The following is a 16,463-nucleotide window of genomic DNA, read 5'->3' on the forward strand; positions in this document are numbered from 1 at the left end:
TCTTTTATATTCCTTTTTTTCTTAGTGATTTCATATGTGGAGGTTGAGGGTCTTTGGGTCACGATGCACTAGAATGAGTCTAAATACCATACTGAATAACAGAATAACAAGTTTGGTTTTATAATCTTTGAAATGTAAGTATAATTGGCTGATAAAGACTATCTGAAAAAGTTAACTTTTGTGTTCTGCTTTAGCAATAAAATTTGCAAGTATGAGATGTTTGTCATAGTATTAGTATTCAAGGTCATGCCAATCATTTCCTGAAGCCTACCTGTGCACAGTCAGGTGTGTCAACACCAGGGCTTTGAGAAGTGCTGACTGCTTGTCTGGGTAATTACTGAGTAACCATCATGGATTATATAAGATAGTATACTTACTCAGAGGACAACCTGCTAAGAAAAGCCTCCAAAAAAGATGGCCTATCCCATATTGTCTGTTATATTAATGCTAATGTAATGATAAAGCCAATTTCGTCTCTTGTGTAAAACTACCTGGCATTTAACTGTTGATTTACTTCGGATACTCTCATGATTTTTGATGATTTTTCTTATTTACAACCTACCAACTAAATGCAGGAACATAAGTGGATTAGATGAAGTAGGGGAGGAGGAGGCAGGTTGATTCCAGAATGGTGGACCCTCCCCTTGAGCACGAGGGACAGGGAAAGGAAATAAATCAGACAACTGTTGCACCTGTCTGGATAGAAATACTGTCTGTCTTCCCCCGGGTTTCTGCGGCCTCTTCAGAGAAGGGCCTGACCTGTCTGTGTTTAGCATTAGAAGCGTTTGTCCAGCAAGGCGTGCCGTCCTCTTCCCTGGTGGCTGTCTGGACCTGAATGTAAGCACTCGGCTAGCCAGAAGTGGAAATCAGCTGGTCCAAACCTCAGGACTGAAGCCAACCCAAACCAGCGTCTTTAGCACACTGTGACTGGCCAGGCTCTTAAAATGCTGGTATGTACAGTCAAGGGCATTTTCGTCTGACACTTAAACTTTTTTTTTATTATTATAATATCGTTGAGTGCCTCAACACTGGGTATTTTTGGAAATTTTATTCTGAAAAACAACAGACAAATGATAGACCCATATTTTTAAATTTTCCTTTAATGGTTTTTGCACTTTCGAAGACATTCGGCTGATGATGAAATGCCTCTTGGATGAAATGGTTTAGGTTAAGGATACCTTTTTTTTACGTAAGGGCTGGTTTTATTTCTCTGGTTTTGGTATGCTCTCACAGGTTTAATAGAATCGTCCATATTCAATCATTTGTGTGGTCCACCAGAGGAAATTATGTGTACTCAAAAGTTTAGTTTAAATCATGTGACCATGTGCGCCATTTGTTCATTTTTGTTTTGTTAAAACATTTCCCTGTGCAGTTCTGGAGTGTTGCACGACACACTGCTGGGAAGGGGATGTGATGCTGTAGGATTCCTGGAAAGAACCTTCTCTTAAGGCAATAATTAGTGGTTGGGTTCCAGTTCTGGAACTTTTAGAAGGTCCGGGGCTCTCCCCAAGGAATGGCTGTAGGCTTACCGTTCTACAGTTGACTCTTTTCAGGAAAACTTGTATCGTTTAAAGCCCTGTTTTTAAAAAGTGGACAAATGCATCCCGCTATGTACGCTACAACAGATGTGTAATTTATACTTGCATTTTCTAAATTCATAGACCACTTGTTTAATGTAAAAGCAGTCTGCATTGTGCTGTAAATAACTCAATTACTAAGACAGTAAATGTATCGCATTGAACACGCATCTCAACTCCCTTGAGCTTCCCTTGCCTGTCAAGCCAGCCTAAATAGGTAAGACAGCGAAGATGTTTTAATCAGGTGTTGTTTTCCTGTTAGCATCTCCTTTGATTGGTTTTGCTTCAACCACATGAGTTAATCAATGTCATTAATGTCACATCTACAGAGAGCAGTTGTCTTTAAACAGACGTTGCACCACATATCACAGCTCTCAGGCTTTTTCCGCTGTTCGCGGTTTCTAATTATCCAACACCGCAACGTTCAATGTGGCAAAATAATATTTTGTTTCACTTCTACTTTTTTGGGTTCCTGCATGCTTATCGACCTCCCATCAGCTTTTATAAGGCAGGAACAACAGGAAAGCTCAGGAGAACGCGCTGCGCTCTCATTTATTTATGTATCTATTTCGATATTTATTTATTGCTCTCCTCGCTAGCTGAGGCCTGGCTGCTCGGTCTGAATGTGAGCGGAATAACAACAGAGAAAAAAAAAAACTGAGAAATATTGATTTTTTTTTTTTTTTTTTCTCTCAAAGTTTTGATTTTTCTTGCTGCTGTAGCATTACATTTATTTTTTTTACTGGTTTTACTGGACAGTATTTAAGTGGACATGCGATCGGTGTTCAGAATGATTGTTTAATACAAGTAATGGTGAAAATCTCAGTTTTGTACCATTTTTATACCCAATTTTGGTCTTTTTATCCAGTGCCAGTTCATAGTGCAAAACGTCTGTCACTTTCTGTAAAAAGGAGGCATCCTCTCCACATGCCTTCCCACTTTCTGCTTGGCACCGCTTTGTGTGTGTGTGTCAGGGTGAGACTATCAGCGCTGTGTTCAGTAATGGTGTAAGCCCTGGCGTCAGGATGCCCAGTCTGCCAGCTCTCAGTGTGACCTCTATATCTGGCGCCAGCTCTCGTCTCCCGTGTCACTGCAGGGGCATTTGCGCTGGCACTATTTCCCTCCCCGATGCTCCCGCTGCCATGAGAAACACCATGGCTGTCCAATGGCCTTCTGAGCTTCCTTAAACGCAAGTCAGTTCATAAATACATGCCATTTAGCGGATGCTTCTCATTTAGATGTCATATTTGAATACCCAGCCATATGTGCAAATAAGCACAAAACAAGTAAGCATTTTCTTAAAGGAACCATTCACTAAATTTTTTTTATTATTTACTCACCAGCATGTTCCAAACCTGAATGACTATTATTAATTTTCAATTGCAGTAAGAATGAATGGGGACTAGAGTTTTCAAGCTTGAAAAAAGGAATGCAAAAGCGCTATAAAACGTTCATTAAAATAGTCCATACGACTTGCTATTTAATAAGCATCTGTAGTCTGTATACCCGATTAGTGAACAAATCATTCTTTGGAGTTGCATCTGTTCAGTTAATTTGTTTGGTTCACAAATCATTCATTGATTCGTTCACTGATCCAGTTCTTGAGTTCAACTCATTGAATCAGTGATTCAGTTGTGGCAGTTCTTGAGCAGAGCTCTCTGGAGGGGAAGATTATAGGTGAATAATTTTCAATTTTGGGGTGAACTATTACTTTAAATCCCTTACACAGCTGCTACCTATATCAGGACTTTATCCCTTTAGCAGCATTTGAATCAGAGTCAAGCAGAGCTCTGTGCAGGTGTGCAGCTAGGTTTCTCCGCATTCAACCACAAACCCTAGGCCTAGTGCTCCTATATCAGACGTACGTCAAGAACAGATGGAAATGCTTTCAGCTCTGCATGTGAGTGCTGTGGTGAGGAAATGTGTCTGCTACCAGCAACAACACAGTTGATGCAAAAACCCATATCTTTCTGGCATCGGAAAGATGATTTGCTGTTCGTTGCGGTGTCACAGATTTTCACTCCGTTGTAAAGCACTGACTCTGAAACTGCATTGAATGCCTCTGATTTATTTTTTTGGCACCTTCCAAATATGCTATTAAAAAAAAAAGGTCTACCATAATGCCAAGTGTAACTTAACAGACAAGTATGTCCATCGTGTATATATTCACTTTACTTGTGCACCAGCCGAAGGGGCTAAGCAATGTTTCCAAAATTTATATGATGTATATTCAAAATAGAAATTAATATTTTATATTAAAAATATCACATTTGCGAGAAATTCAGTCAAAAAAATTTTAATACGGTAAATAAACATGTAGAATAGTAATGCCTGGTTTTGACAATTTAGTGAAATAAACTATTTATTATTTAAAATACGATTAAACGAGCCAACCATAAACTACATAATGTAGCTGTTATATCAAAACATACTTTAAATTGTGTCACAGCCATACTGCAGAATAAACAGTAAAGCCTGTTTTCGGTTGACACATTTCTTTGGTTAGACTTTATATATCATTACACCGACCACCCTAACAATTGTTTTCTTGCACATTTTTAATATGACAGCTGCTAATAGGTCAGAACATTCATTAAAAAAATGCAAAGATGTTAGATATAAATATAGTTGCAGAATTATAGTGTGCTTATTTGCCAAGTGTTGTTGTTTATTGTTAATATTTTAAATACTGTGTATATATATATATATATATATATATATTTGTTTTCACATATGCTTTTTGGCATTAAATATTGTTATTTTTAAGCCTTTTTATCTAGTCACTTTAGAGTCATCAGGTCCCAATTTGTTGCATGTTTTCTTTTCTTTGGTCACGCCCAGTGCATGTCCTCTTACAGTGGGTCATATCTGGGGCAAAGTGTCTGTGCAGTTGACGGGGAGGTGTAAGAGGTATTGACCAGTTTAGATGGAGATTATGCTGATCGTCTTCATTGCACGATAAGATGCAGCTCATGTCCTAAGCGGAGTTGTCAGGTCCTCCCTGTGCTCCCCTGTGTGGGATCGCTGACTCAGGCGGTCGGGTCTTAGCTCCAGCCCTGACGCAGATTATGACCTTGGCCGCCAGTCGTGGGAGGCCTCATTAGCGGCCCTCACCGGGACAGCCCAGAAAAAGTGTGCTAATTAACCTGCTAACAATGTCCTTGCTTAGTGAGCTCACTGCAGAGCCTCCGTCCGAGGATAATAGCCTTCCTTAGCTGCCAGAGCGGGAGCTGGAAGATGGAGCTGTTGTTTGGACTGATGCCCTGTTAAGGGGATGGATGGGGGAACTTGGATGACCTATAGAGAACGGCAGAGTTGTTTCCTAGATAAAGGTTAAATGGACCTTTGCGCTGTGCGGAGTAGCATAGTTTCATTCAAGTTTTTAATATTTTATAGCGCTGTTGCCAAATTAGAATAGACACATCAAATTCTGAATAACATTTAAAAACATTTAAATCTAAATGCTGTTTAAAAATAGTTTTCTACTAGAGCTTGAGCTGTTTACGTTGTTTGTGTTTTTTGTATGGTGCAACATGTATAAATATAGCATATTCTGTCAAATCACTTTGCATATTTTGCAGGGAATTAATGTTTCTTTTATTGATTTATTTCAGTCTCATTTATCTTTGTATTTATCTGGGAGTTTTTCAGCCTCAGATGAAATATGAATTTTCTGATCATAGATTTTTATTCTTGTAAATGTAGTGAATGATTGTGCTTTCGCTGCATTGTGTGTATTCATTGTCTAAATTAGTAAAAATGTGTGTGTGTATATATATATATATATATATATATATATATATATATATATATATATATATATATATATATATATATATATATCTGTATTTACTGTATATATTTATATATGTATTATTTTTCATTCTTTTTCAATAAAAGTAGTATATTTGTTTTAATTAAACGTAAAATACAAAATTATAATTTTCTACATCATTTATGTATTATTTTTTTCATAATTTCTAATAATTAGCATTTTACATTGCTCATGCTCATTTAACTCGATTACAATATTAACTTAAGTTGCATTTAAGATAATATCCTAATTTGTTATTAGGATATATTTATATTATATTAAAATATATTAAATATTTATAAGTATTGTGCATCTGATCTTGTGTTGTACACTCAATGACAAGTGAATTTGCAGCCCAGTTTTGTCATGGAGAATAAATTCCTGTATGTGCTGTGTTGTTTGTAGCTGAACTGAAAGAGTGGCAGGCTGACATTACCGAAGCCCAGCCTGTAATCTACAGACTGTAAAACTAGCATTTCGACTGCCACAGACAGCAGGGCCACGGGCCCACCACAGAAACACAGCAGATTGTGAGACTGTCCTGTGACAGCCCGTAAAATGTCCCTCAGAACTCTCTTGACATTAGAGCGCCCCATAGACCGCCAGGCGCTGTGAGATATGCATCTGATATTTGCTAAATGCTAATCGGAATTTGAAATTATTATGCGTTATAATGCGATCAGAGCTGTAATCAGATTGCTTTAAAATACTTCCATGACACACTTCTTCTATCAGTCTCAACATCGGGACAAAATGGCCCAAGCAGGACTTACAAGGGTTAATGAAGGATGATTGAGGGAGGATGAGAGGAGGAAGGAGGGAGGTTGAGGGAACGGCCTTGTCCAGTTCTAATCTGTAAACCCTTCAGTTGGCCTTGAAGAGATGACCTGGGAGAGGAAGACAAGTGTGCGGCGTAAATGTCTGTCCTGGCCTGGGATCAGTTTATCGGTATACGAAGAGCTTTAACCCTCTTACTTCATGCTTCATGTGTATATGAATCATGTGTGAATATTATTAAAAGAAGATAATAAAATGCAGTATTAAAAATAAATATAAAAAATAAAACAATTTAAAGAGTGAATGATTTATGTGTAAACATAATTATAAAAGATAGTAACATTTTATAAAATAAAATATATATTTTTTCATTTTCCATTTTGTTTTAATAGGTTCCTTTGACCTAATTAAAACCCGTTTAACAGATGTATGCAATAAAATCATTCCAAACAAATGTGTTTTTTCAACTTATACAGTGTGGATACCTGGGGTCTATAATAAACTTTATTATAGATAAAGTTTAAAACATTATATCAAGTTGAAGCTAAAAGTTGAAGTTACCGTAAGATAACTTTAAGTAGATATTGATAGGACCTTGGGGTTTCTCAAGCTAAATATTCATTGGTTTCTTCACCTGTCCAAAACAGCTGAGAGGATTGGTTCTCTGATTGCAGTTATGAGCTTGCGTATGACACCGGAGCATAAGTACTTCCTTAAATATCGCTGGAATTACATACAAATTTTATTATCCATTCTAATTTCTAAATCCGTACGCTCATGTTGAATGGTAAACCAGCGGCTTTTATTCGCCACTTATCGGGTTCTTTTATGAAATGGCAGATCTCTAGAGATTACTCTCATCCCTCGCGTGCTTCGTGCGCCTCCAGAGACCCGGACGATTTCAGCAGAGCGATCATAAAAACCATAATCACCTGGTTTTAAGCTCATAAACTGCTTATGAGTTGAATGTGTTGATTAGAACATCTTAAGGTTGAAGATGAGACTGGATGAAACTCAAAATTGCTTGACGCAGGAATCTGTCAGCGCTCATTATACGCTTAAAATCCAAAACACAATGAATGCAGAAGCGAGGCAAAAGAGCCAAAGGCAGAGAGCGTTTCAGTTTCAAGGGACCAAACCGGAGTGCACCAGGTCGGCCGTGTTTGATTCAGTTGAGGTTGTTTGTGTTGGAATTACATTGGGTTTACTTTTTGTATACTTTCTGCATCGTTCTCCTTATGTACAATTGGTAAGTTTGATAATTTCAGTTTAATTGGGCAGAATTGGTCATTGTTATATATTGAACTTTTTTTTTTTCATTTTTAAATCCTGGTATGCTAAATGTGTGAGTGTGTTTCTTAAGTGTTGATTAAGAATCCCTAGAGATATTTACACTTCCTCTCTCTCTTTCTCTCCCTTCTTCTTGCTTTCTCGCTCTCTCCTTTTCTTTCTTCCTCCTCTGCTTTCCTTTTTCCAGTCGTGACAGTGACCTCTCAACGATCATCTCCAACCTGCACCACACCCGACAGCACGGCATGCCCGAAGGCCAGGCCTGCTCCGACCTCAGCCTCGCCTCCGCACACTCAGGTAGGACACACCTAGAGACACATTCACACATAATCAGAGGTGAATGTTCTGCTATCTTATTATCCATGTGATTATGGCTATAAAGTGAAAACATACTTATAGAGCAAAAGAAAACACATAAAAATGCTTTTATGATTATGATACACACTTGTCAAATCTGTAAAATGTGCAGTATCTGACCTATAGTCTTGAATTATCGTTGTAATTGGTTCTGTGGCTTTTTCTGTCTGTAATATTCTGTTTTATTGCCATCATACTCTGTTTTACAGGGTTTATCCTTTGATTGATGTAGAACAATTACACAGCTAGTATTTTAATTCGGTTTAATTTGCATGATTGAAGGCTGTAAGCTCATTACTCGCTCCACTGTGGCCATATTCATTCCATTACTTAATGCTCTTGTCTTCGCCTCTCTTAGCACACAACTTAAACCACCGTTAAAACTACTCTCAGTAAATAGCTTTATTTGTCATTAATCTCGGGCCAAACAGAAGGACTACCGGACATGTGTGTTAATCTCATTCATTCTCTGAACCACATGGTCACCCACAGGTTGAGTAATTTTGACCTGTCTGGTTTTACACTTAGGCTTTAATGTTGTTTAAAGATTTATGTTGCAGTTCAATATAAAAAAAAAAAGTATTTATTTATTACTGTTTTTATTCATTTTAATACTTTTTTGTCATATTTTTTATTTTATCTTTAATAGTTTATACTTTTATTTGTATTAATTTAATAATTTTTCATAAGTCTGAACCACGTAGTCACCCACATGTTGAGAAGTTTTGACCTGTGTAGTTTAACAGTTACACTTGAATGTGTTGATTTAAGATTCGTGTTGCTTTTTAATGATACATATTTTTTAAATATTATTATTTTTTTTAATTACACTTTTTTTCAAGTCTGCAAATGACTATTACTATTACTAATTGCTTAAAGTTAGACAGCTTCAGATTTAACTTTTTTAATTTAGAAATGTATAATTAGCACTAAAAAATTCATTAGAGCGTTTTAGGTTGTAGTAAATACTGCACAGTAAAGCTATACTATGGAGGATCCTATAGGTTTCTGGTAAAATGGCCATATGGGAATATATGTGTCTAAATCGTATTACAGTAGCATCGGCCCAGCATAACAAAGTCTTAAGCTACTGTCCCAGTCTTCTGTTATCTCTCTGATCATATGACTCCAAATGTGGATTAGATCACCTTTACTAGGCTCTAGGTTTATACTAGACTGGAGATCTAAACGTTGGCTTAAAAACGAGACCAGAACAATTTGCCATTACCTGAATGGAAGATGCTCAATTAATCATAATCTTAATTGGAGAAGACACAAAGGAATAAGAGCGGAAGCCACCTGCAGCGTGGCTGATGACCAAAATCTGTCAGTTTGAGCGTTTAAAAGAGGTTTAACGGGTGCTGTAAGCCGCTAGACTCATGTCTGTAAACAAGTCCAATCCGATCACGCAGCGCGTCTAATTCTGTCTGCCAGTGAAATTAGAGAGCCTCCGTCCCTGGGCCAGGTTAGGGGTCAAATGGATAGAACAGGCCCATTTGGAAGTGCGTTTTTCGCATGATCAGAAAGATGCACATTTATTCAATTTTGCATTTGGCCACATGACGCTGCATGTTGGATGTAGCAGTACGTTAAAGGTTGACCTTATATAAGCTTGAATCAAAGCAGACGCAAGTGTTCATTTTTCCATGTTCAGCTGCGAGACTCAAACAGCTTTTTTTGTTCCATCGCACAGTCTCTTTTTACTTCCTTTCAAGTCTGACTTCTTCTGTGGGTATGTGGTTGAGCAAGAGAGAGAGAAGAAAAGGTTGGAAAAGTGCAGAACAAATGAATGAGCAGAGCATCGTATGGTATCAAGGGAGGGTGGACTGCAGTGTGGAGTCGCGAGACAGGCGGAGGAAGAGGAAGCCGACTGCCGCGCTGGGGTTGCTTTGCACCGGAGAGGCCCGTTAATTAAATCTGAGGGACAGACATGAGAGCTGACCCAGGCGTCAGCCGCAGCCAGTCAGCGACGGAGGAGAGGCGGCTCCCTCACCCCCCTCCCCCCTCTCCGTCCGTCCGGCCGGCCTGCTGGCCCCAGCGAGGGAGGGGAGGAGGGGGGCAGGGCGCCGGCAGCTCGTCTGGCTCTCTGTGTAGACTCCTAAACGTGGCTTTGCGGTCAGACCAGAGACTCTTAATAGGCGTATAAGGTGTTTTTGCTTTTTTCCCTCCCTCCCTGCCGCTCTCATGGTTTCCTAAAGGCAGACAGGAGCGGCTGCTGTATATCTGAACCAACGAATAGGCGTTGATTATCTGAATTTGTATGTTACAATCTAAATCTTCTCTCTCAAGACGCAGTATTTACGTGTTTATACCGCAACTGAAGTGTCCTGTAAGTGATGCTTGTTTACCCCCCCCCCCCCCCCCCCCCCACAAGTCTACTTGTCCTGTGCATGACCATCATTATATCTATGGGTGGGCCATAGCCTAATGCACTGTAAATCTTTTTGGATAAAACATCTTCAGTGTCACATGATCCTTCATCATTCTAATATGCAGATTTGGGGCTCAAGAAACACTTCTTATTAATGGTGAAAATTATTAATGATAAAAACAGTTATAGCTGCTATCTGTGGAATCAGTGTTGTTTCAAAAGTTTATTAAATTCAAATGAATTCACATTAATTAATTCAAAAATTTGGTGTAAAGATATTTTTATAGATATTTATATTTTTTACTATTTATATTAAGAAATTATTACTTTTAGGCAGCAAACACACATTAAATTGATCGAAAATGGCAATAAAGATACAGATTCATCAAAGAATCCTGAAAAATTTTTGTTTCCACAAAAATATTAAGTAGTACAACTGTTTTCAGCAATGAACATTGAAATTCTGAAAATTCAGCCATTGCAGGGATAAATTACATATTAAAATATATTAAAATAGAAAACGATAAGCCATTTATAGAATTTACTATAAATGATAATAATATTATAATATCTCACAGATGTGATGGATGCAACCCAAAAAAGATTTTCATAACAAATGAATAAGTCTGACATCAGTGCAAAAAAAAACAGCTTCACATTATGTAATGCTTGAGTTAAAAATAGTACATTCAAAACAGGAAAACTAGTTTTATAAAACTTTAAGTTCCAGCTCTATGAATTCAACATCAGCTGCAGAAAATCACGTGTTGCTCAAAAAAGGAAAACAAGTTTCTGGAGTCTAATGCCTAAAACCTTGTCTTAACTATTGTATAATTTTATTTATTTATTTCATTACTCTTATACTGTATGTATATAAAGTAAAGCAATCTGGCGTAGTAAAATCCACCCAAATGTATATAGCATAATATAAATAGTAAATAAATCACCACAACCAAAATTATACATGTTTTTTTCCCCTTTTTCTGTCTCTGTTGATTCTCTCACGAACGGCAGCCTTTCTTTCATCTTCCTGCATTTTCCTCAACCACCTTTTGTCTCCCCGTCTTTATATTTCCCTCAATTGCGGCGGGTTTTTTTTGCCTCATTCTGTTGTTTTTTTGTTCTTTTTCCCATGATTTTGATCTTTCTCTTTTTTTTCTCTGCTCGTTTCCCTCCCTCAATTTCTGTCTCTCTCTCTCTCTCTCTCTTTCTGTCTGTCTCTCCCCTAAGGCTCTCAGTGGGGGAGCGGCAGTAGAGGGGGGCAGTGCTGAATCCTCTGGGCCGGCGGAAGCTCCGTGCTGCTCACAAACCCCCCCCCCCCCCCCCCCCCCCCCCCCCCCCATAGCCAATCAATGCCGTCCTTTCAGTTCTGGCCGAGCCCCGCAAACAGGGGGATCAATAAGTTATTAGCACCATTCTGTCAGCTGTAATGTGGAGATTGATTGGAGGTTGGGGCTCCGCCGCGACGCCCGCCACTTCCCCTGCCTGATAAAGATGACAGATTAAGGGAATAAGAAAAGGGAATTAAGGAGTGTGGCCTGTCCGACTTGTCAGTATCCGGAGAGACGGAAGGAGCAAAGGGAGGAGGAGAAAACCAAGATCCTCCTTCTCTGCTCATTTAGTCGTTTTGCTATTTCTCCATCCATCTAGCCTTCTCTTTTCTCCCCCCACCTTTATTAAAGTTCTGCCCTTGTTTTGGCCCGGCTCTGTGCCGCACAGGCTGGAGTTTAAAGGAATTAGCGGCAGCGCTGGCAACAGAAGCTGTTCCGTGAGTTGAGTAACATAGCTGAAGCACGAGGCAGCTCCGAGCCTCCCTGTTTGGTGTTAAAAGCATCACAGCTTTAAGAAGCAACATTTAATTGGTATTAAAGGCTTTCCGCCTTAAAATCTCTGACCCTGAGGCAGACAGGCGCTGCTGAAACCCTGCCTCTCCCTTGAGCGCACTGAGAGAGAGAGAGAGAGAGAGTGCAGTATTCTCGCTGCTGCTGTGGATTTTGGAAGCTCTTTGAAGCTGTTTTTTGCATTTATGTTTTGAATGAGCGCTAAGTTTCGGGGTAGAGAAGTATATAAAGTGTGTATAACACATTTTTACAAAAATTACTCTTTAAAAGTTTGTAGAAAAGACTGGTTTAATTTGGAAAATAGCAAACTAGCATATTACTATTTCTGCCTTTTGAGTTGTATGCTAATATGCTATTCCAAATGCAGCCAAAGGCTATGTGTGAAAAATCATACTAACATACTTTTGCCAAAATGTGCAATATACAACGGAAAATATGTTGAGACATACTCTATCGTGGGATGCAGTACTCTCAACTTGACCTTCCATTTCCAGTGAAAACAGTGTGAAATCTTATGGCTTTTTTGAATTATTATTTCATTTGGACTGTCAAATGTTTTGGTGTATACTCCACACTATGCACTATCTTTTGCACTATACACTAAGTATGCTATTGTAAAGTATTTATTATGTGCTAAGTATGCTAGTGTTAAGTATATACTCTGCAATAAGCACCAAGTATGCTAGTACTATTTCAAACTGTGAACTAAGTATGCTAGTATTCTATTACAAAGATACCTGAAGAGTTAAATTTAATTAATTTATCTTCAATCTAAATGGCTCCTTCATACACTTCTAAAAAATAAAAAATATGAGTAAAAATCATGCAAACAGAAAACAATAAATGGATAGGAGCATGAGAGAGGCGAGTCGAGTGAATAGTTAACATGGAGGTTTATAAGGAGAAGAGAAACTGTGAGTGAGTCAGTGTCGCTTCCCGCCTCCAGCTCCTCCATGCAGAATAACGGCTTCCTCCTCACAGTCCCGAACTCTCTCTTCTTTTGTTGAGTGCATTACTTCAGCTAGACACCAAAGTGCTAAGAGCAGACAGAGAATGCATTCCGGAGCCAGGTTTCCTCTCCTCCTGCGCCGACGCCACGGGCATGCTGCCCTGCTCCAAAACTTTTCCCCTCTCACTTACGAAAGCATTTCATACTGCAAATCACTCTGTCCTGTGCTGTCAAATCACATCATGAGAATTTAAAGGTTTTAAAGGTTGTGTTTAATCACTTGGGGGGTTGGTTCGGGGGACGGAGCGCTGTGTGAGTTTGAGCTGTAGGTCTGAGTGACAGTTCAGGACCGTTGATTTCAAAGAGATGATGGAGGTTGAGATGGAGAGGAACTGGACTCAGCCCAGGGCTTTGGGAGTGTTGGCAGGCAGGAGGTTGCCTGATAAGACGCGATGGAGCTTGGAGAGCAGGCTGGGCTGGAGATAGCAGCGCTAGGGTGGCTGAGCCCTGTGGGAAAGACACTGCTGAGAGATTAGGGTCAAACAGAGACGTACAGAGGGGAAGAGAGAGCAGCTCAACATAGCTGCTACAGAAACCAGAGGGTGCTGTGGTATGTAGAAGTGTTTCCCAACCTTTTTCATCTTAGGTACCTTCATGCTCCTTTTAAAGAGACAGTTCACCCAAAAATGAACATTTTGTTATCATTTTGCTACTCATCCTTTCTCCTGTTGCACATAAAAGAAGATATTTTGAACATTGAACAATGTGTGTAACCAAACAGTTGATGGTCCACATTGACTTCCATAGCATTCCATACCGTGGAAGTCAATGGGGACCATACTCTTCTTCTTTTATGTTCAACAGAAGAAAGACAGTCATACAGAATTGGAACAACTTGAGGGTGAGTAAATGATGGAAGAGTTTTCATTTTTGGGTGAACTAACCCTCTAACTCCTATTATTTAACACCTTTTAAACTAAAACTTTACCTGCTTATCTGAAGTTTTTGCACATCCCTTGCAGTCCTTTGAGCTCTTTTGGCTCATGCATAGACAGGAGCAGCCGATTGCTATAGTTTTACACTTAGACAGTGATCGTATCATTTCCACGTGAAGATAGAGAGCGGAAAATAATTGAATATGCCAAGAGATATTCTTCACCTCAAAGGCCGACGAAAGGAGAAAAAGTGGAACGATAGACAGACGGAGGGAGTGTTGTTGTTGTCTTTGGGCAGAGGTTAGGAGAGGAGATGGGGGCCCATTAGAGAGGCCCCTTTTTCTCTTTGGAGTGGGATAGACAGCCTTCCCCCCTGATGAGAATACATCAAACAGCGTCATTAGTAAAGCTCGCTCCCCACAAAGAATCCCAGGCTGAGCTCTGCCACTCCAAAAGCTCTTTCAAGTGCAGGCTTGCTTTCCTTTCTCGCTCTGTGTCTCTTTCCAGAACTCTTATCAGAGAGAGGGACGAACAGTACGCTTGGTGTCGAGAGGCAGGGGTGTGATAGAGTAGTTTGTACTTTTGTGTCGAACATATACAGAGGTGCAGGCTCTCTCGGTTTTGTGCCATGCAAGAATCTCCCCCTTCACTCTTCTTTGATGTGTAGAGCTTTATTCATGGCTTACACATAAGGGTCATCTGTAGTAATGGCTTCCTTTATAGACCTTGTGAAATCAAAATGAGAGTTTTGCAACTTTCTAGTTTTTATGTGTTAGCTGTGAGCTTATTCCCATGAATTTTTCCTATAGGGATTTTTAAAAAGTCTTTGTTAATTAGCCATGAAACAAACCAACCAGCAACAAGGTGAATCACAATATTACAAACTTTGAAAATCAGACAAAAAGACCAAGGTACAAGGCGTTGTAGTTAAAGGCATTAATGCAGTAAATAACTCAATCCCATGCAAATCCCATTGTGAATGACAATCAAATTAATAATGACAGGTAAATATGAAAACTATTTATTTGAAGAATATAGTAGAATATATAAAACACCATACTTTGTTTACTGCAAAATATTCATATATATATATATATATATATATATATATATATATATATATATATATATATATACACACACACACACACACACACACACACACACACACACACACACACACAAATATTTAAGTTTGAGAGTGTAGAGAGATTGACTCTTATGTCATTAGCATGTTTTGATTCTCAGATTTCTTGTACAATCATGGGTAATGTAGTTTTCACCAGGAATTCCATTGTTAGTATGATTATTTTAAAATTAAGTTGAAATAATGCAGACTGACAGCTTTAACTGGAAAGTACCATTGATGAACAACCTCACAGCTCAAAACAGACCTGCATTTATAAGTTTATAAATTATGGTGAAAATGAATGAGATTTTTACTTCTTTAATGCAACTGTTGCACTCTATACCACCTGCAACCTACTGGAAAGTATCAAATCACAGTATTGGCTATTTGAAAACAAAAAGAATGAGATATCCCTTTTTTGCACCCAAATTTCCTTCAATAGGAAAGATGTCAACATAAGAAAGATCTCTGCGCTTGTTGAACAATGTTATGAGGTCTTTAAAATGATGCACCCACAGGGCACTATAAATGTTTTAAAAATTACTTTTTATGATATCCATAGTGTCATAGACAATAAAACACAATAAATACAATAAAAGTTCAAATGCAAGCAACATGTATAATCCGTTTCCTCTCAGTTTATTGCACAGTCCATTTAGATAAAGAATCAGACAGCAACAAAAGACAAAAGGAAGAGCATAACTCTGTGGCTTTGACTTTTTTACTTCATGTGGCGCATGAGGGCAGAGAGAGCGAGAGAGGGAGAGGAGAGTGCAATGACAAACGGTCTCTTCCTTCCTGCATGCATGCACCACCATGCTCTCAGCAGCACCCCTCCCAGCGTGATTAGCAGGATATTGATTTGAGATGTGTTTGGGGGGGAGGAGGGTGCTGTAATCGTACACTAGACACCAGCGGCTCACTAGAGCGCTGCATTAGGCTAGTGCAGACAGCCTCCACTTTTCTAGAGAGAGAAACAGAAAGAGAGAGCGAGAGATAAAGAGAAAAGGGGGAGGGAGAGAAAGAGTGAAAGAAAGGAAGGAAGAGATTAGCAAAAGGTGTGAGCTCTATATTCACTGAAAACAGAGTGAGAGTGAGTGAAAAAAGCGAAAAGGTGTAATAGCACGACAACAGGAGTTTGATAGAAGACATAGGCAAGACCGCTTACTTTTTTTTCCAAATTTTTTTTTTCTTGCTCGTCTTGTCATTTCTGGAGATTTTACTCTGTATTAGGCCTGTGTGAAGACCGGGAGAGAGAGATAGATAGTCAAGACAAGAAACGACGGTAGAGTGAGGGAGTGTGTTTGTTCGAGATAGGAGAAAGCGAGAGAGAGAGCAGGCAAAAGAATCTCTCGTTTCTGCACATGGCTGAGTAAGAACCAGATCTGTCATTCACGCTGGCGCAGGGCCCTCTCATCTCTTC

The 16,463-nt window shown here is 39.0% G+C and overlaps 1 protein-coding gene across 2 annotated transcripts in view; it reads left to right on the forward strand.

Annotated features, from left to right (window-relative positions):
- LOC306859867 (sterile alpha motif domain-containing protein 11-like) overlaps positions 1–16,463 on the forward strand; it is a 63,858-nt gene that overhangs the window by 22,069 nt on the left and 25,326 nt on the right. For both annotated transcript variants that reach the window (XM_079401243.1, XM_079401244.1), the window contains exon 4: positions 7,646–7,755. In XM_079401243.1, the coding sequence (XP_079257369.1) occupies positions 7,646–7,755 (110 nt within the window). The remainder of the gene's footprint in view (positions 1–7,645; positions 7,756–16,463) is intronic.

The sequence above is a fragment of the Barbus barbus genome (genome assembly GCF_936440315.1).
Source record: "Barbus barbus genome assembly, chromosome: 40".
Lineage (NCBI taxonomy): Eukaryota > Metazoa > Chordata > Actinopteri > Cypriniformes > Cyprinidae > Barbus > Barbus barbus.